This window comes from Pongo abelii, chromosome 7 (genome assembly GCF_028885655.2).
Source record: "Pongo abelii isolate AG06213 chromosome 7, NHGRI_mPonAbe1-v2.0_pri, whole genome shotgun sequence".
Taxonomy (NCBI): domain Eukaryota; kingdom Metazoa; phylum Chordata; class Mammalia; order Primates; family Hominidae; genus Pongo; species Pongo abelii.
Window position 1 is genome coordinate 155154548 of NC_071992.2, and position 21656 is coordinate 155176203.

General features: G+C 50.9%; 1 protein-coding gene across 4 annotated transcripts in view; it reads right to left on the bottom strand.

Annotated features, from left to right (window-relative positions):
* Window positions 1-21656, bottom strand: part of COL22A1 (collagen type XXII alpha 1 chain) — a 337498-nt gene that overhangs the window by 181826 nt on the left and 134016 nt on the right. For all 4 annotated transcript variants that reach the window (XM_063726825.1, XM_054518874.2, XM_054518873.2 and 1 more), the window contains 5 exons: window positions 19134-19187; window positions 17720-17773; window positions 16549-16602; window positions 14162-14206; window positions 603-656 (listed from right to left, as the gene is read on the bottom strand). In XM_063726825.1, the coding sequence (XP_063582895.1) occupies window positions 603-656; window positions 14162-14206; window positions 16549-16602; window positions 17720-17773; window positions 19134-19187 (261 nt within the window). The remainder of the gene's footprint in view (window positions 1-602; window positions 657-14161; window positions 14207-16548; window positions 16603-17719; window positions 17774-19133; window positions 19188-21656) is intronic.

Below are 21656 nucleotides of genomic sequence, written 5' to 3' on the forward strand. Positions count from 1 at the left end.
AGTCCTCTTCTGGGGGCAGCCAAGCAACAAGGTTATCATTGTCTTATTTATTCTTCTAGAGACGGTCTTTGTAAGTCACCAGATGCATTTTCCCCCACACCATTCCCAACACTTTTCTTTATTTTCCACTGAACCACATGTCTTGCAGATCTCTCACATCAGTGCATCCAGAGTTTCTTCATAAATGTCCTCAGCCGCATAGCATTCTCTGTGTCGATGCCTCCTGATTTATTTAACTAGCTTTGTACTGAGGAGCATTGGGGCTGTCTTGAATCTTGCCCTCTGGGGACAAGAAGGCAATGAGCGCTGCTTACACACATCACCTTGAAAACGTGCGCGTGGTCAGAGGCCTTTACATTATGATAACACACCACCTTACCTGATGTAAAATGGATTTCAAGTGGGATCCCTCCAGCTCTGGGGTTCGCAGAGTCAACCTAAGGCCACACGGCTGGGGTCTGGTCCTAAGCCTCCTGCAGCCTCCAGCTGAGCAAGGAGGAGGCCCAGGTGCTGAGGCTCTGTGGAACTTTATGTGGGGTCCGTTCATCCCCATCCTCTGACCGCTGATGAAACCTAGCCCAACAGCGCCAGCACCCACCTACCTGCTGTCCTGCTTCCCCAGGCTTCCCGGGGAATCCATCCAGGCCTCGCTCTCCCTGGCAAAAGAAGGAAAATGGAGAAATAAAGAGGTTAGTGACCACAGGCAGCAGCCCAGCACACATCCCCACAGTGACTGTCATGGACAAGGAGGGTGGGGAAAAGGTGCCAAATGCACATGCACACACACACACACACCAGCCCTAGACAGGATGTGTATTGGAGGACAAGGGACATAGGTCAAGGGTCAGAACAACTAGAGTCATCTCTCTGCTTTTCACTTTTCAAATCTGTGGCCAAGAGATGGCCATGTGGCTTCTGTGAGCCACCCAGTCTCTTCACCTCACGGTTTTTCACGGGGGTCAAACAAAGCCATGGGTGAGTGGGGTCTGTAATGCAGTTCATAAAATTGCAGGTGTATTTTATGCATCATTCATTTGTCCAGTAAACATGTGTGAGCATGCACCACGTCCCCAGCACTCAACATAGGCGTCAGAGTGAACTGCTGGCTAGCGGTAAGCCACCATCTGCATATTCATCTGTTTACATTTAGACGGAGCTGACTGACTGTCTTACTAGCTGTGGGATCTCGGGCAGTCACTTCACCTCTCTGAGAGTGTTTTGATTACTCTGGGGATGATAATAACCCCTTCCTCAAAAGATAGCTATGACTCTCAAAAAAAAAGAAAACAAAAGCCTGGGCACAGTGGCTCACGCCTGTCATCCCAGCACTTTGGGAGGCTGAGGCGGGTGAATCACCTGAGGTCAAGAGTTATAGACCAGCCTGGCCAACATGGTGAAACCCTGTCTCTACTAAAAATACAAAAATTAGCCGGGTGTGGTGGCGTGTGCCTGTAGTCCCAACTACTTGGGAGGCTGAGGCACGAGAATGGCTTGTACCCAGTAGACAGTGGCCGCAGCAAGTTGGGATCATGCCACTGCTCTCCAGCCTGGGCGACAGAGTGAGACTGTCTCCAAAAAAAAAAAAAAGAAAAAGATCCCTATGACCAAGTCCACTGAAAACATTCCTGCTGAGGATAGGTAGTGAGTAAGTGCCATCGTCTTCCCCTAGCTGTGCCCTGGTTTTCTTGAGCCAACTCCCAGGTGCTGGTGTGTTCAAGTCCGGGGCTAACTCAGGCCTAGTGTTCCCAGCTGGGGTCCTTCTTCCAGGTGGGCTGCAAGAACTCCGTGGGGCAGACACTCCAAACGGTGGGTTCAGGCTCATCTGAACAGTCTCCCACCTGCACCCCAGCAGCCGCGGCTTCCTTCTTCAGGCTCCTCAGACACAGCCACTTTGTTCCCGCTTCTGCCTTCCCTGCCTCCTATTCCCTCCACTGCCTCCTCTGCACCCTTCGGGGCTCAGATTCAGTGTCCCCTCCTGACCTTTTCATCTAAATGAGAGGCTCTCTTCAGCTGCAGCGTGGTCTCATTTTCTTCTCCCTCATCTCCCTTAATTCAATTTTCATCTATTATCCCTGCACACGCACCTCCCCAGTCACACGAGGACAGGAGGTGCGTTCACTCTTTTCGTTCTTGCTATCCCGGAGCCTCAGTGTGGGCCCCGCTGACATTTACTGAATGACTGGAAGATTATATATACAAATTATGTTGAACTCTCCTTCTATTTCTTTATAACCCCATCTCCCAAGTCATGATTTCTTTGCTGCTTTTTCTGTTTGAGGTTGGTTCCTCTCTTTCAGGATGTTGTTTTTCTTCCAGGGGTTGCAGGTTCCTGGTTTTCAGCTCGTGGCTGCTGTGCTCGCCGTGGGTGCCCGCCCACTGGTGGACACTGATTCTATTCACTTCCTCTCCCTCTGGGGATGGCAGGGCAGGGGGAGCCTCCCGCGGGTGGGATGCAGACGAAGGTTTTCTTCCTTGTGTGGCTGCTCCTATCCCTCCCTGTGCTTGCTGGCTACCTGCGGAGTGCGTCTCTCCCCTCATCTGGAAACAAATACCGAGGCTTCCTACTGCCCAGGATAGGCAGGGACTGGGGCAGGGGCTGCCTGACTCTGCATCTCCAAGTGCAGGAAACCAGTGAATCACTGACACCTGCCCCAGGGTCCCCCCATTCCCCATACCCACTGATGTGAACTTGGGGGTGTCCCAACTCTCTCTGGGCTCTGCAGTTCGGCTCACAGGCCCCTGGCCTTGCATCTACATAAACTTAATCCTACATGTCTTCTATCTTTCAGAAATTATTTTAAAATTCCAGAACACTGATGTACACATGTATTTTTAATCACAATTATACACTAATCTTTTAAAAAGGCTTTCCCAGTGGCTCATGCCTGTAATCCCAGCACTTTGGGAGGCCGAGGCAGGCAAATAACCTGAGGTCAGGAGTTCAAGACCAGCCTGGCCAACATGGTGAAACCCCGTCTCTACTGAAAAATACAAAAAAATTAGCCAGGCATGGTGGCGGGCACCTGTAGTCCCTGCTACTCAGGAGGCAGGAGAATCGCTTAAACCTGGGAGGCGGAGGTTGCAGTGAGCCGAGATCACACCACTGCACTCCAGCCTGGGCGACAGAGTGAGACTCTGTCTCGAAACAAAATAAAAGTAATAAAAATAAAAAGTCTTTCCATCACATGACACTTGGGGCGAATGGTGAGTAGAGCTGCCTGGGTATCGTCTCTGCCAAGTGATTCCACATCTATCACTATATCATCTCCTCCAAACTCTGTGAGGTTGGCAGGCCCAAGCACCAACAAGAGATGAGGAAATGGAGGCAGAAGGAGGTGAAGCCACTTCACCCCAGCTAGGTGTACTGTCACTGGCGCCAGAATGGGCCCTCCTGTCCTTTCATCCTTGGTCTCTTTCTACTGCCTTGGAGGGGGAGGGTCAGAGCAGAGTCCCTGCAGGGACTGCGGGGCCCGGGCTGGTGAGTGGACAAGGGTCTCCGAGCCTGTGGACTCTCACCCTCTACCTCTAGATGAGGAAACTGGGAGCCCTAGGGTGCACCTTGTCCAAAGGCACATAGAAACTTAGTGGTGGCACCAGGACTCAAATCGAGGTCTCCTGATTTCCAGTCCTGAGTGCGCTTCCTTGTGACAGGCCACCCTACTAAAGAGCACTGTAAGGAACATGGCTGTGCTTTGGTCAAGGAATAGGCTGAGGCGGACGTCCAGGCCTGAGTGACTCAGTGAGTTTCGAACGCAGGCGCACAATTCCATGTATAATGGAAACACAGCTATGGAGCCACAACATGGGAAGGCCATCCCTTGGCCCTAAGCCACTATTGTCTGTAAAAGATATAATTGCCCTGTTGTCACTGTGCAGGTGTGGTCACGCCCAGAGAAAGAGAGAGAGCCAAAGCTGTCTCTCTTGCAGACAGCGGGGAGCCAGGTCACAGCTCGGCTTGCTTGTGCCCAGAGAAAGAGTGAAGCTGCTGACCCTGAAGGCAGGGAGAGCCAGCTGCACAGCTGTATGTCCTCTCAGCAGAGAGGAGCCACCAGGCTAAGCAGCCGAGACGGAGCAGACAGTGTGAGAGTAAGCTGCTGATGGGAGAACAGTGTAAGAGAGCTAGTGTGAGTGAGCTGCTGATGAGACAGCTGCTGAGTAGAACCACATTTCACCTGCCTATGCCCCCGAGTGTTCTTTCAGCTATCTGCTCATCCACCCACTCCCCTCGAACCTCAGCATGGGCTGGACCCTAACCCCGAGTGTGACATTTGGCATAGACGTGGACCTGACAATCACCCCGGAACCTGACTCTCCCAGAGACCTCAGAGCAAGGCCAAGTGTGCCTGTTGCCCAAGTCCCTGTTTCTTACTTCTTTGCACTTGCACACCAAGATGAGTGGAGTCTGCAGCCAAGAGTTCCTCTGACTGCAGCTTAGGACAGCTGCAGGTGCACAGAGAAGGCCTGGCTGGACCTGGGGGCAGCAGTCTGCACTGTTGGGCGGCACGTGACAGAGGAGCGAGGTGGATGTGGCTGCGGGCCTGACGGATGGGTGGTCATTAGCAGGGGTGAGAGGAATGAGAGAGGATACATGAGGGAAGGAAGTAAGTGAGAAAGAGAAGAGTGGGGGTGGGGGAGAGACAGAGGGAGACAGAGAGAGACAGAGACAGATACAGAGACACAGAGAGGGACAGAGACTGAGTAACAGAAAAACAAAGACAAAGAGATGCGAGAGACAGAGGGAGAGAGAGACACAAAAAGACAGAGACAGACAGACAGGAGAGAGACAAAGAGACACAGACAGAGAAGCACAGGGACAGTTAAGACAGGCACAGACACAGACGCAGAGAGACTGAGAGAGACAGGACAGAAGAGAGAGTTTGAGAGACACACACAGTCAGGGACAGGGAGAGAGACACAAGATGTGGCATTCAGAGTGCGGTCTCAAGCTGAAATGCCCGCCACAGCATCTGGGACAGGCAGTGGAACCATGCCATAGTGTGGGCCCATCCTGAAGCCACACTAGGGCACCCATGCCCCCCTGCAGGCCCTCCTCTTAGACTTTCTGCTGTTGCATGGGTTTGCTAGCTTTGCTAGCACTGCACTGGCTACACAAACGCAGCTGAGTGCAGGCTTCAGCTCCTGCAGACTGAGAGTGAGACCCCGGGCTCCCGGGTGGAGGGGGGCATGGGTGGTGGTTAACCGCACGACTCAGATCAAAACCCTGGCTCTCCCATGCTCCAGCTGTGTGACCTTGGACCAGTTCCTTAGCAGCTCTGTCACTCGGTTTCTACAAATAAGCAGCATAATATTAATATTTACCCAGTAAAGCTGCTGTAAGGACCACGTGAGCTAATCTAGGTGAGATGCTGACAACACTGCCTGGCACGTGGAAGGTGTGCATTAAAAGTCAGGCCAAACAAAGGATGACTGTGTGGAATGGGCTTGGGGTAGAGGAAAGAAAGACAAAGAAATCACTTGGAAGGGACCAGCAACAGGGGAACAGCAGAGGAGGGAAGGGACAGGTGCTGGGGACATAAGGGCCCGGAGAGCACTGAGTCAGGAGTAGCCAGACCTGGATTCTAATCCTGACTCAGTTGACGGCCGGCTGCCACCTGGAGAGAGGCTGCTCCTTTCTGGGGCTCCAGTTCCCCGCCAGGATAACAAAACACACAAAAAAGGAAAAAGGCAGCTGTATCAGGAGAACTCTACTCTGATTCTCATATCTGGAATCAATAGGGAAGTGTAAGCTTATGCAAATGAAAGAGGACTGGACCTCTGCTCTGAGAACCAAGTGCTGAAATAGGCACTACCGCATTTGACATTTCAAGCAATCGTATGGGATATCGTTCCCATTTTCACGACAGAAAACCCAGTCCCCAGACAGCGCACCGCCATCTCCATCCTGGCTGCAAAGCCCACAGAGCCCCTCCAGGCCAAGGCCACTTGCTGCGGTTCTGAGTTGCTGACAGCAGAGGGCGCTCCCACTCCACTGAAAGCAGAAAACCGCCGGCTGCCCCATGCCTGACCACTCTAAACCTCGCTACCGATCAGCACGTTCAGCGTGGGAGGGAGAGACGTGGTGTCTTTCTTCTCCTTCTCCCTCACATACAATAAACCATTCATATAACATGGGTGCTAGAACTGAATTAACGTATTGAGTGTTTTCCCCAGAAATCAGCTGCAGCCCCTTCATGCCTTTGATGAGCAGGACGGCCCAGGTGTCCCTGTGGTACTTCATGCAGAGAGGGCCTCAGCACACCCAACATAAATCCTCCCCACAGCCTCCTGGCCCTCCGCCTCCGACCTCGATCCAATCCATTGCCTCTCCCATTGCCAAAGTGGTCTCCCCAAAATCTATTTCTGGACATCCTTCCTTTCCCAGCCCCCCATGGTTCCCATGGTCTGCAGGATGCACCCGCCTCTTCAGCCTGGCAGCGCGGGGCCCTCCGCATCCGTCTTGCTCACTCTCCGCCACAGCAGCAGTTGCACGGCACTGTTCACTGTCACGGAAGCACACTCTTGCCCGAGCCTGCCCCTGGCTTGGCCACAGGATGGCCTCTTTCTAGAAAGCCCACATTCCATTCTCCTCTCCGCCAACCAACATCCGGAGGCAGCAGAGGGCGGTGGAAGGGCGTGCGCTGTGGCACAGACATGCCGGTGCTCCTCTTTCCTGTGCTTTGACAAGAGCTCAAACCCCTGGCAATCACAATGGACTCGTTTATTAAATAGGAATATGTAAAGTACCCTTCATTTGTTGTTTTTTCGTTCGAATTTGTGAGATAACATAGGTGAAATTCTGGGTACTTAACAGACCACTACCCATGGAAAAGAATGCCATTATGGCCAGGTACGGTGGCTCATGCCTGTAATCCCAGCACTTTGGGAGGTCAAGGTGGGCAGATCAAGAGGTCAGGAGTTTGAGACCAGCCTGGCCATCATAGTGAAACCCTGTCTCTACCAAAAATACAAAAAATTAGCTGGGTGTGCTGGCGGGGTGCCAGTAATTCCAGCTACTCGGGAGGCTGAGGCAGCAGAATTGCTTGAACCCGGGAGGCAGAGGTTTCAGTGAGCCGAGATAGTGCCATTGCACTCCAGCCTGGGCAAGAGTGAGACTCCATCTCAAGAAAAAAAAAAAAAGAGAGGATGCCATTACAACCCAACTCAAATGCTGCCTCCCCCACGAAGACCCTCCCTATCTCCTGTCTCTCCAGCCCCCTCCAGAAGTGGCTCCTCTTTCTTCTGGAACTCAGTTTCCATCTCATCTCTTCCTCTCTCCTGACACGTAGGCTCTCCTTGTCCTATACTTTGCAAATCTTACCCTCCCCTCTAAGCTGTGAGTTTAAGAGTCAAGGCCTGGATGTGATTTGTCTTCTACCCCCTGCAGGGCCTGGTGTGCAGTGATGCTCATGACATGAATGGATGCAGGCACTGTACTGACCAACGTGAACTCAACAGTTCAACAGTGAGCTCCCTGCTGTACTCGGACCACATAACGTGGCCTCAGGAGAGGAAGATAAATGAAACACAGAAGTCTTCACGAAGCTCCCACCCACCCAATTATGTTACTGTGCTCACCCAACAAAGGAATCCATGCCCTCACCCTGTGGTCTCCTTGGGAAGGGGGAAGATGGCATCTTAGGAGCTGAGAGCCACCCTGGCTGCCCCCACCCAGCCACCTCCAAGCTAATGATGCCCATTCCCAGAGACTTCCACCCAAAGAGCTGCCTTGACCTCCTGGTGGGGACTCCACCACCACCCTGCTCTAGGAGCAGCACATCCTAAGGTGCCTCGGGATGAGCCCTGGAGCTACCCAGGGACTTGGTACCTGAGATCTCGAGCTGCCAAGTGGCTGCTCCATAAAGGCAACCGAGTGAAGATGAATGCGGGCATCTGTAGGCACCTAGCACACAGCGGGTACCCAGTAAATACTTATCACAGTCACACCTAGTGCATGACACTGCCAACCCCTCAAAAGCAACACAAATTGGGGGTGAGACTTATTGATGACTTTTTATAAGGCTGAGTTGGGAGTCAAAATGGAAAAGACAGAGGTGCCCATGTCTGCAGGGTGGATTGTGGCTTCAGTCCCTTCAAAACACCAACTCCCTTTTGTTAATTGCTTAGGGAGCTTCTACCAGGTGCCAAGCCCTGCACTTGCTCTCATAACTTACTGGATCCTTAGAGCCACTAACTGGGAGAGGCATCACCATCCACCCCTAAATGTCAAATATGGACATGGAGGCCAGCGGGGTCCAGAGCTTGTCTAAGGTACCTGCACTGGTGGAGGCCCAGCCAGGGTGACAGCCTAGTTCCTCCGATTCCAAGGCTGGCGCTCTTCCCATTTTGAGGCGCCTCCTTGCTCTGAGCCAGGGCAGGACACCTGGGGAGCCTCAGGACTGGAATGTTTACAGCCACCCAACATTGTCTGGGGGACACGGTTTTCTAGATGGAAACAGGGCCCTCAATGCCCAGTGCTTGGCCCTTTTTGTGTGTACACTCCTCTCTGTGCCTGGCTGGATTCACCTTACGATTTGCCCAGCAACCCCTGGACAGCCCACTCGGGCTCTGCCACCTGGACCTCCTCATGCCTCCAGAGCCTTCAGTCACCTCACTGTGCCTGCAGAGACATGATCTGGAAAACCCCCAGATGAAGGGCTGTCTCCCCGCTTTACAGAGAACGCCCTGCCCTGGGGCTGTTAGAGGTGGCCTCAGTGCTGGATAATGGTGGCTGTCTCTGCTAAGGCAGGGCTGGGGCACTGCCCCACCCCATGTCGGGCAAGGCCAGGCAGCTGGAAGGGCTTTTTCCAAGAGAAGATGGAAACCTTCTTCTTGCTGATGTAAGAAATCAGAGAGGTTCCTGAGAAAATAAACTGTAAGCACCCACCAATACAAAAGCTGAAAAGGGGCATTCGGCATCACGCAACCCAGGCTCTTCCTTGGACAGGTGGGTAAACAGAGGCACAGAGAGGAGCCAGCTCTTCTGTGAGTCACCGGCACATCAGCAAGGGAGTCGGAGGCAGTGCAAAGCTGACCTTCAGAGCTGCAGGCTCATCCTCACCCCTTCTCCATGTCTGTTCTCTCTTTCTCTCTGTCCTCAAACCCCATATATAAAGCACATGCTGCCCAGAAACTTTCTAAGCCTTTTGTAAATATTAACTCATGGAATCCTCATCATATCCTTATGAAGTAGATAAAATTACTCTCTGCAGTGAAGAAACCTGGGACTCGGAAGTTAAATAATTCTGCACAGGTCACACTGCTCGCAGAGCCCCGAGCTGGGATTCAAAGGCAGGCCCCAGGATCACAGTGGAGGGTTGCTCCAGCCATGACCGCGTCACCTGGTGCAGGCTGCAGGGACTCAGAGGCTGATGGGGGCGTGGCTGTTACTCCCTGCACCTCACCAGGGGATGGTCCTCTCTTCCTGAGCTTACCCCAGAGGAAGCTCCTACAGCAGGTAGAGCTATGGCCCGACCAGAAAGGAGACAGTCTAGGGGAAATACGCCAGCATTCTGCATTTCTGACCTTCAGGCCTGGTAACCCACAGACGGGAAGGCCCAAACGGGGAATGAGGGGTTTCTGGATCCTGCTGGCTTTATAACAGGTGACGGGAAACACATGGCCTCTGCGCTCAGTTTCCCCCGCTTCACAGTCAGGAGTTCTCCCCCGGCTTCTCTACAGCCCTTTCCAAGTCTGATAATTTAGGATTTTGATAGAACTGCGGTGTTCCTTGACTGAACAAAAGTCTTAAAGCCAGACTCCAAAAGGTCCAACACTACATGGAAATAAGCCTGTTGCTTCCAAACGGTGTTTTGGCAAGAACAAAACACTGAGTGTGTACAGACTGAATTTCTCTTGAAGCAAGTGGGAAAAAGTAATAAATGTTTGTGAATGTGTCGGTTACGGACCGGACACTGTTCCTGTTATCCACCTTCCAACCAGCTTCGGAGAAGACATTAATATTTCCATCCTGCAAGTGAGAAAACTGAGGCTCCAGTAGCTGCGGCAGCTGTCCCAGTGGCAGACCTGGCCCCCCGGGGCCTGCGGAGAGCTCTTTGCTTCTCTGGGAAAGCCAACTGCACTGCACCTCAGAAGCTCACCCGAAGCCCCCTCAGCCTCCAGGAAGCGTGGAGATCATTGTTCTGATGGAGACGGTTCCTGCTCTGGACCCTCAGTGAGTATTTTCTCCCTGTGACGTTTCTTGGCTAACGTGACATGGTCCAGGCAGCTTCCTGTTGGCCGTCTCATCCACTCCCAGGGCTTCATCTAAGCCTGAGCATGGAGTACATCCTTTAAACCCATCCACACGTCGCCAAAAAGTCCCAGTCCACACCTGTGAGGGAAGGCCGTCTGCACGCTGAGCTCGATCTTGGTTCCTGCATCGTCTCTCACCTGGGCCCAGTGCTCACCCGTGTGTCAACAGAGGACTGGCCACGGACGGTGCTGCAGGTACCAGCTCAGGCAGAGAAGACCCAGAGGTGAATAAGGTGCGTTATGTTAAAAATCCAAGAGTCTACATATGTGTGTGGGGGTGGGTGGCTGAAAGGCAAACAAATGCCATGTGGGTGACCAAGGTCATCTGGGTGAAGAGGACAGGGGTTCTAGCAGCACAGAAGCAGAGGCTCTGGGACAGGTCCAGGGAAACCCAGCAAGACTTCTGAGGGACAGATGCTTGAGCAAAGGGTTTTTTTAAAAAAAGATTTTTATACCAATCTTTGTGGCTGGATGGCTGGATGGCTGGATGGCTGGATGGCTGGATGGCTGGGTGGGTGGGTGGGCACGTGACTGAGGCAAGAATACGGGAACGGATGCGTCCATTCACTTTTTCACACATTTCTAATCACACTGTAGGTTTCTTAGGTCAGAGATTATGCTTGTAGTTTTGGATTTTTTTCTGGCACATTAAAGAAAATAAATACTTAAAACATAGTTTTATTAGCCAGGCATGGTGGCACGTGCCTGTAGTCCCAGCTACTCAGGAGAGGCTGAAGCAGGAAAATTGCTTGGACCTGGGGGGTGGAGGTTGCAGTGAGCCGAGATCGCACCACCGACTCCAGCCTGGGCAACAGAGTGACACTCCATCTCAGAAAAAAATAAAACAAAAAAGAACAACAAAAAACCCATAGGTTTGGACTTCTTCAGAATGTCTTCAATGTTTCTTCATGAGGCAGAGGGCGCCGAGTGCTGGGAGGTGCCTCTGCAAAGCCCCGGCACCACGTGTGGCCTGGCTGCAGACACTGAGGCTGGGGACAGGCCCCCCAATTAAAAAATATATATTCTTTAAAAAACAAACAAACAAAGCAAAACAAACAAACAAAAAACATTCTTTTTGTACTTCAGATTAGTGCTGTGTGACTTACACCCACTTTCCTGGACTGCTGGCTCATGGAACAGTGAACTCAGACCCAGGAGCGGAACCACCACAGGCCCCTGACAGGCTCAGCCCAGCCCGGGATTCAGACAAGTGGAGAAGCCACCGCCTTCCCAGGCTGATCCCGGCTTCTGGCTGCCCCCCGAGGGACCACATTGGTACTGGATCTGGTTCTGACGACCAAGGCGCTAAGGGTCTTTGGCCTCCATATCCCCTTCAAATATGGCTGTCTCTTGTCTTCACACAACCTGGCTCTGCCTGTGCTCCTGGCCTTTGGGTGGGTCCCACACCTTGGATTCATCCATTGTCCTTACAGGGGATCTAGCCGTAGGACATGTGATTTGAAGGATTCATCTCTTATTCATTTATTGATTTAGCAAACGTGTATCAAAGGCCACCTCTGCCCCAGCTCGAGAGTAAAGCACTGCACACCTGCAGCCGTGTGTTGAGCTGACTACGTAAATATCCGCCATGTGTTGGCAGGTGTTGCCCGCTAAACTCTTGGGACCCTGATGGAGGGCCTGCACCAGGCACTCTGTGGGTGCTGAGGGAAGACGGGATGCCTGGAAGCCTGTTTCAGACTCCAGGCCAGGGACAGGCTCCACCTCTGACTGCACCCCCAGGTGACAGCCAGCGTGTGACCCCCACATGCCTGGGCCTTCTGCCTGAATCACTGCTGAGCCACATGCTTTGGATGTGAGTCTCAAGCTTCCTCTGGCTTCTACAGCCCAGCCCTGCTGCGGGGCAGTTCCTCAAACCCCACTCTCCGCTACACAGGGATTGAAATAAGACCCCTGCTCCCTCGAGCACCAGAGCTGCACAGCAACCCACGCTCCTGTGTGCCCAGAGCCTCAGTTACCCCAAATGCCACTTTTATGTCCTCACCATGTGAGGAAAGGAGCAGAGGGCCCACAGAGAGAGCTGACCAGCAAACAAATCTACAGAAACATGTGAAAGCTCTCGGAAGAGGTAATGGTAAGGGTTTTGCTTATTAAAGTTAAAATGATTAAAATGTAATATACAAACAAACAAAAATCATGTTTGGGAGCCTGCTTTGGGGGAACGAGGCCAGTCCCTGCCTCCCTGAATGAAAAGGGACCTTTCAGAAAGCAACGTGAGCAAGCCACAGACAGGTTCATTTGCTTTGACCAGTAATTTCACTTCTGGGAAAGCAGCCTAAGGAAATAATCATAAATTTGAAAATAAATAAATAAAGCTGTGTTTTAAAATGCTCAGCAAAAGCATTCCTTTTTTTTTTTTTTTCTGAGACGGAGTCTTGCTCTGTTGCCCAGGCTGGAGTGCAGAGGCACAATCTCGGCTCACTGCAACCTCCGCCTCCCAGGTTCAAGCGATTCTCCTGCCTCAGCCTCCCGAGTAGCTGGGACTACAGGAATCCGCCACCAAGCCCGGCTAATTTTTGTTATTTGTAGTAGAGAGGGTTTCACCGTGTTAAGCCAGGATGGCCTTGATCTCCTGACCTCATGATCCACCTGCCTCAGTCTCCCAAAGTGCTGGGATTACAGGCGTGAGCCACTGCGCCCAGCAGCATTCTTTTTAAAAGTGAAAAACTGGAAACAATTGTAAATGATCAATACCAGGGGATTGGGTACCTGAATTATGGTTTATTCACTCAGTGGAATGCTGTGCAGTCATTTAAAACAAGCTCTAAAAACTCTACAGCAGCACGGAGAAAACTCTGCATGTCAGAACAGCAAACAGGACGCAGCATGGAATACAGGATGATGTGGCTGTGGAGGGACACTCCCCATGTGTAAGAATTCCCATGGGAAATATGCCTACGTGCCCACTGTAGTTGTATCAGGATGGCAGGATTACAGACTATGTTTCACTATTTTTCAAATATCTTAAAATAAATATAAATTAAGGTTGAAGAACAAGTTCCTATGGAACTACAGAGTCACATTCTGCAGGAAGACAGCGTGCAGCAGACCCCAACAAAGCGTCTCAGACATGGGTTTGGGGAGAGGGCCTAGCCCCAGCTCTTGGGACACATTGCTCCAGATCGTATGGAACTCAATGAATGGGCCTGGGAAGCGAACACTGAAAATTCAGCAGCTGCTGCGGTTTAGGAAGGTGGAGCTGGGTGGGAGTTGCAGTGCTTGGGCAGCCACCCCCACCACCCCCCAGGGGAATCTTGAACCGTCGACGATGTCAGCACATATGGCGGAATCCGATCGGAGAACCCTTCTACTGTTATCTGGCAGCAGTCATGAAGGAGCCTCCACCGAGGCCTCCTCAGACATGTCGGTTGCATGGCAATCTACATTTAACAGCCCGAATGTGGGCCAGTTCACAACATTTGGTGACTATGGCTCAAATACAGGTCACCAATGCCACTCCTGTCACCACTCATTCTCCCATTTGTTTGAGAGCCGGAGTAACTGAGGAACAGAGAAGTTATGTAACTTGCCAAGTAAGATACGAGGCCTCTGAGGCAGCAACTGGGACTTTGGAGTCCAATCCAGGGCTCTCTTAAAACCTGTCTGGTCTGGAAACCCTAAACTCCACCTTGGTGCAGAGGATGACAATACCTGCAGGTACTGAGACCATAGCCTTCCCGACACAAGTTACATTTAGGGTGGGAAATTAACACTGTCTGCACCAGCCCTCGCCTGCCATATGCACACACACACACACACGTACACATGCAAACATACATGCACACACAAATGTGTACACACACACACAAGCATACAGAGCAGATGGTCCCACGCACCCTCTCCCTTTTTCTATGGAAAGCCGTAATGACTAATGAGCACAGACTATAAATACCTTTTCTCCTTGAGTTCCCTTTTCACCTCGTTCTCCTTGGAGACCCTGGGGGAAAAAGAAAGAGCAGTGACCCAACATCTTAATCTGGCTTCTCTGTGTTCACCATGGGGGTGTCCACGGAGAAACTGCCTGGCAGCTTCCAGCCCAGGGTGGCAGGGATGGTGATAGTGAGGACCCTGTCTCCCTGTGTAGTCTAAGGCCACAAAGCAGCTGCTGTGTGGTCTGGGCCTGGGCAGCAGAGGCAGGCCACTTCCAAAGTGAGACGTGAGTTCCTGGGCTTGTCCCTTGGCTTAGGCGATCCAGGTCCTCACGGCCATAGATTGGGACATAGCCTGGCTCCTGAACTCAAGTGGCCAAGGACAGAAATGTGGCTTCAAAGTCAGTTCCCCCCACCACACCACACCTGTGATGCCCTATGACCACGGCGCCCAGCAAGGGGTCCCAACGTTGAATCAGAGAATGGCTCCTTTAAGGCAATCGCCCCTCCTCCCTCGGGGATAGGGTCACTGTCTGTCCCCATTGCTCATCCTGCCTTCATCTAGAGCAGCACCCAGACCTTGTGCTGTGGACTCCCCACCCCTCTGTGTATAGACTAGGTGGGAATGTCAGCCAGGATGTGGGTTTCTCTGAGTGCAGGATCCAAAACATGATCCCGCTGCTTCCCCCAACCCCATCGTCCAGGGTCACTGGATCCTCTTACCACGCGTCACTTTGTTGACAATACTCAGCCCTGGACGCTGCATTTTCTGCCTCCCCCAGGTAGAATGTAAGCCCCACCAGGGCAGTTCCTTCAGTATGGTATCCCCAGAGTCTAGAACAGAGCCTGTCACTTGGTAGGCACTAATACACATTTGTTGAATGACTAACTGACCCACTGAGTGACGTGTCAATCCCTCGTTTAGCACAGGAATCTTGTAGGGGTTGTGTCTGAAGGCTACTGCCCTACTCTGAGAAGCAGAAGGCCCGGCAGTGCATGTGCCTGCTCTTCCTACGTGCACAGATTACACAGTGAGGCACTGGGGTCACCCACATGAGCTGATGAAAGCACAGCTACTCCCCGGGCAGTGACCTGCAGGCCAGGCAATGGTGCAGGGTAGGGACCTGCCGGATGAGCAGGAATGTGTCCTGTGTAACTACGTGAGCTCTCTGTGGGCTCCACTCCCTTTTCTCTCCTTTCTTGGAGAAGAGACCCTGGGGCATTCTATGGAAAAGATGGTAGAGATAGCAGGTGCCACCCAGGCCTCCTTGTTGATTTCAGGAATGATACACACATCTTTGACTTAGAGAGAGTACAGGGCCAAGGCCACAAGATGCTGTCCTAAAGAGTAGAGCATCTGCAGGGCCATCCAGACCTAAAGGGTGAGTGGGCATCCTTGCTGTTTTAATTTCATCTAAATATTTCGGTCACACACACAGAGATCAGAGGTCTTCAATGTCTCCCTGGCAACTCACGCTGCTTTGCTTGAAAATGACATTTTACACCAGTTCTTTCATTTATTTATGTTTTAAGCCCTGCATGCATTAGATATTTGTCCTAATGCTCTCCCTCCCATTGCCCGCCACCCCCCCCACAGGCCCTGGTGTGTGATGTTCCTCTCCCTGTGTCCATGTGTTCTCATTGTTCAACTCCCACTTATGAGTGAGAACATACAGTGTTTGGTTTTCTGTTCCTGTGTTAGTTTGCCGAGGATGATGGTTTCCAGCTTCATCCATATCCCTATAAAGGACATGGACTCATCCTTTTTTATGGCTGCATAGTATTCCATGGTGCATATGTGCCACATTTTCTTTATCCAGTCTATCATTGATGCACGTTTGGGTTGGTTCCAAGTCTTAGCTATTGTTAATAGTGCTGCAATAAACATACGTATGCATGTGTCTTTATAGAGAATCAAGAATAGTGTTAAATGTTGGAGAAGCTACTTTGTTCCTTGTACACCATATCTGTTTGTTCATCTCTTTATTCACTGGACATACTGAACACCTATTATGTGTCTGGCACTGTTCCAGGGGCTAAGAATTCAGTAGACTCCACCCTTCTTCCAAGAGTACAGTACCGGACAGGTTGAGGAAAATGAATTCTTTAGATCAGGTGTCAAAAATCCCGTGGTACTGGTTAAAAATGCAGATTCCTGGGATCTACCCTGCTTCTTGATGTGAGAAAGGGGTCCCCAGAATATGCATTTAAACCTGTTCTCTGGGTGATTCTTATGGACTGTAACATCTAATAATTTCTGGTCTAAGAAAGGAGATACCAACACTTCATTGGCATCAGTAAGGCAAAACAGCATTATTGTCTAGATGCAGGTGGAGGAACTTGCTAGAACCTGGTTTTTGATTCCTGGAGAAGGGGTAGAACCCCTGCCCAGACAAGTGCCTTCACTTACAGGAGCTCCGACATGTCCAGGAGGTCCAGGGAGTCCAGGTGGTCCTTGGGGCCCCTGCAGAAGAGCATTTACAGAGAAAAGTTTCAGGGATAGAAAAGAAAGGCAAGTGCAGCCGCACAGCTCAGTCAGTCCCATGTTTGGTGACAAGAGCTACCAGCTCACCTCCCACCAAGTGCTGCCCATGCTGCTGGCACAGGTCTCACCAGCAGACACTCCCTCAACCTCTGCTTCCCTTCCCTATTTAGAAGTCATGCTATCTGCTGCCTGGTGGAGCCCTGATTCACACCCAGATTCTCTTGACTTCAAGGAACAGTTAAAGGTGTGTGCCTATGAACCACCACAAGGCCAGATGCTACTATTCCATTTCACTCTCCCTGTGCCCCTCGGCCTCCCCATGACCTGGGTCTGGATATGTTCACAGCTTCTGAAACATTACAACTGATTCCTGGGGCTCATCATTCACACTTTGCCATGGGCTCAGTACAGCCTGGACAAGTCCTGACGAAGAGCTCAGAAGTCTGCAGACCTGGAGGTGCCTCTGCTAACCAGACCATGAAGTGCTATTGCCTCTGAACAACTAGTTTGGAAATATCTATTAAAGTCTGCTAAAATAATAACGTGTATTCATTCAGCCAAGGGTATCCCAATTTTTAATCTATCCTACTGCAATAAAAATATAGTAGATAAGGAGAAACACACAAATGCACACATGCACGCATATTCAGTGCTTCATTAATTTTAGTGGAAAACAAATGACATTAGTATAGTCCTTAGGACCATAAATAGGGGAATGTTACATATTACAATACATCCATATGAATGTTATATATTACAATATATCCATGTATGATCGGATACACCCAATACATCCAATTCTATGCATTGATTAAGAGAATGTGTGGGGCCCATCTGTATTTACATAGAAAGATGTCTCTCATCTCTTGTTAAATAACAAAGATAAATGACCGAGTATGATATAAATACATTTTTGTAAAAATTTAGGAAAAATCATTGATGTGTGTATATACACACACAAATGTGCAAGCGGTTATATGAGAAGAGGAGGCAGGGAACCTATCTGAGCATCTCTTCTGCACCTAAAGCAATTGGCTTTGCACTGGGCCTTGTCCCCTGGGAGCATCAGAAGGGCCCAGCTCACAGCAACACTCACCCGCATGCCGACCTCACCCGGCAGCCCCGGCTCTCCCAGCTCTCCTGGTTCCCCCTGAACAAACAAAACAGCACAAAGTCATAGGCAGTGGGACACAGGCCCAGGTACAGCAGAGAAGCCCACAGTCTCCCAGGGCCTCTGCTTCCTGCGGCTCAGAACACATCACAGAAACTAGGTAGCCACTAGTGAGCAGGGCCCGGGCTCCACTCAGATGCTATTTCTATAAGCAAAGAAGTGGACCTTCTCTGCACACAGTATTTTTTTTTTCTTTAGAAACAGGGTCTGATTCTGTCTCCAAGACTGGAGTGCAGTGGCACAATCATAGCTCACTCATTATAACCTCAAAATACTTGGCTCAAGTGATCCTTCTGCCTCAGCTTCCCAAGTAGCCTGTACTACAGGCACGCACCACTGCAGCAGGTTGTTTTATTTTTTGTAGAGACAGAGTCTCGCTTTGTTGCCTATGCTGGCCTTGAACTCCTAGCCTCAAGTGATTCTCCTGCCTCGGCCTCCCAAAGAGCTGGGATTATAGGTGTGAGCCACCATGCCCGGCCACACAATATTAGCTCCACTCCTACTCACTCCTGTGGCTGGAAGTCAACAAAATTAACTTTGGAGAGAGCACGGGAAAGTGTAAAAACTGGCACCACCCTGACGGTTTTCATGGAAAAGATGTTGGCCACCTAGAGTGGAGTGAGAAGAGAGTCTAGGGTCCATGGAACTCTCCTTTCTCCCTTGTCTCCAGGATCTTAGACCACCTGTCCCAAAGTGTTGCCAGCTGTGGACCTCAGCGTGCTCACAAGCCAGGTTCCCTCTCTGAGACCTGATTACGTGTGGCTAAACGTGGCGAAGGGATCAGAGAGGTGAAGAATGCAGAACTAATGTCCACTTGGATTCTTGGTGGAGAGGAGACTGACCCACCAGAGCTGAGATCACTTTGAGCTTGGGTTGCTGGAGGATGTTGCAGCTTAGAGGCAGGTGAGATGAAGAGGTGGGGTTTGGGGTAATGATCAGAGGAAAGCTGGCTTGCCGCATAGGGCGTGGGTTGTTGCTTGAGTCTCACTCTGACTTCTCTAGCTACAAACTGGGGTCTTAAGCAAATCCTTTGCCTCGCTGGGGCTGGTTCCAAGTCTAGGCATGGGGGACAACAAGGCTGCCTTGCAGAACTTCTTGTTAACTAAATGAAAAATCATTTCCAAGGACAGGCAGGCAATACCCGGGGGGCAAAGCTGCTGCTGGTCTTGTCACAGCTATTAGGCTGAGCTCCTGGTATCTGGGAGGATCCTGATACAAATAAGTCCCCGCTCAAGCCTGGCCCTGGCAATGCCACCCCACTTGAGGACACGGGGTTCTGACCAGGAGGTCACCAGCCCAGTACTGCCTTGTGAGCCAGGGCAGACGGAACAGAACTTACTCTCATGCCTTTGCTGCCATCTCTCCCAGGGGGGCCGGGCAGGCCCAGGGAACCCTAGAGCCAAAAAAAGAGAATAGCAATTAGTAAAGAGTAACTGAGACAGGTTCTCAGAATGCTAGTGCAGTGGAGAACGTGCTAGGAAGGGAAGGAAATTGTGGCCAAGACTGCTACTCAAAAATTGATCCACAAGCCTGCAGCATAGACATCCCTTGGGAAAGTATAAAATGCAGATTCCCAGGTTTCACCTCAGATCTATATCAGGGTCCATGTTACAGCCACACACCCAGGAGATCTGTATGCACCTGATGTGGGAGTAAGCAGCTCTGGTCCACAGCCCTTCACTAGCTGGAGGTGCGGCCCTTCCTCGCTCTGGGCTTGGTGTCATATGTGTGAAGTAGAGGATTGGGCTGCAGCAGGGCTCTCAACCTTGGCATCATAGACATCTGACTGGATGAGCCTTTGCTATGGGACTGAGCTGTGCACTGTAGGATGCTTAGCTGCATCCCTAGATGCCAGCAGCACCCTCCAGGGGTGACAACCAAAAATGTCTTCAGATATTGCCAAACGCCTCCTGGTTGGGAACCACTGGGCTAGAAAAGGTATTCAACTTGTTTTAATTTTAGCTGGGACAAACTTCTAAGGAATCTCATGCAGACACACATGACATGAATAAACACGGAGCAGCTGTGGGGAGTCGGGGGCTAGACCAGCTCCTCACCCCACTTTCTATTCCACACACTTCCCAGAGAAGGCCGGGGCAGGGAATTTAGAAACAGGTAACTCCAGCACCTCTAAGCTCCCGCCCAGCTCCAACACCACTTGGTACCAATCAAAGGATCCTGCCTGAGACCTCCCCACCCCACTCCCAGCTCTCCGTCATTGTCTGTGTGGCACTGAGCAAGGCTGTGCCTCTCTCTGGGCTGTTTCCATCTATACAGTGCAGGTGCTGGGTATTCAATGAACAAATGAACAGATGAATCTCTATGTAAAGTTTATAAAACACTATGTGCCAAAGTGTATTTCTACATACATCATCTGATTTACTCATCATAATCCTATGAGGTATGTATTATTTTCTCAAAGCATATCAGATATATTTCTAGATTTTATCTACAAACATGCATGCATACACATGCTTTTAAAATTTCTATGAAGTGCCTTCCATGGCCGCAACATTCTGTCTAATATAAGTCAGTGTGATATTGAAGAGAAAGACTGACAGACAAATGTCTCTGGCCATGGCATGAGACAGACATGAGTCCATCTCAGCTCTAGACCTTCCTGGCTGTGAACCCTTTTTTTTTGAGACATGGTCTTGTTCTTTCACTCAAACTGGAGTACAGTGACATGAACATGGCTCACGCAGCCTTGACCTCCTGGGCTCAAGCGATCCTCCCACCTCAGCCTCCTGTGTAGCTCGGACTACATGCACACATAACCACATCTGGCTAATTTTTGTATTTTTTGTACAGACAGGGTTTCATAATGTTGCCCAGGCAGGCCTCGAACTCCTGAGCTCAGGCAGTCCACCTCCTTGGCCTCCCAAGGTGCTGGAATTACAGGAGTAATTCCAAGTCTAGGCATGGGGGATATGGTGGTGGCAGGCACCTATAATCCCAGCTACTTGGGAGGCTGAGACAGGAGAATTGCTTGAATCAGGGAGGCAAAGGTTGCAGGTGCCCGGCCCTGGCTGTGAGACCTTAAACGCACCCTGGAAGGCTCAGAGTCCCACTGGCCTCAGGTATGAAGTGTGGATATTGTTACCAGCAGCAGGATAGGCTGCAAGGTGAGGCAAGGTTTGGTAAATGAAAGTGTGCACACTCTGCTGTGGGGACAGAATTGGGCTTCCTGGTACTGTCTGTTCTCCCAGTGACCCAGGCCCACGATGAGAGGGATCAATGGAAGCACCCCACCAGCGCACCTGTGGCCTGGGAAAGAACACCTTCGCCAGCTGCTGTGTGCACCATAAGCCTCTGGGGATGGCCACACAGATTTGCTCTGCTGCCCTTACCTGACAATTCAACAGCAGAGACAAAGGGACTGTGCAAACACACAACACTGACTCACTTATAAGTTGCTTGTGGTTCTCAGGCTTGGGACCAGGAAGGTCTAATCCTGGGCCCTGAGGGGTAGTAACTTCACGTGGGTGGGGACTGGCAGAGGGGATGTCTCCAGCAAGGAAGCCTAGTAAGCAGTCATTCATGGAAAGGGCAGGCTGAACACCACTCCTCTGACCCTCGCTTAGAGGAGGGTTGGTACATTAGGGCAAATTCCTTACTCTCTGAATTTCAGTTTAATTTTCTATAAAATGGGAACAATCACGGTGTATTGGGGTTTTCTAGAGGGACAGAACTAATGGAAAAAAAAAATATATATATATACATTTTTTTCAAAGGGGGAGTTTATTAACTAACAACAAGATCAGGAGGTCCCACAATAGGCCGTCTGCAGGCTGAGGAGCAAGGAGAGTCAGTCCAGGTTCCAAAACTGAGGAACCCAGAGTTCAATGTTCCAGGGCAGGGA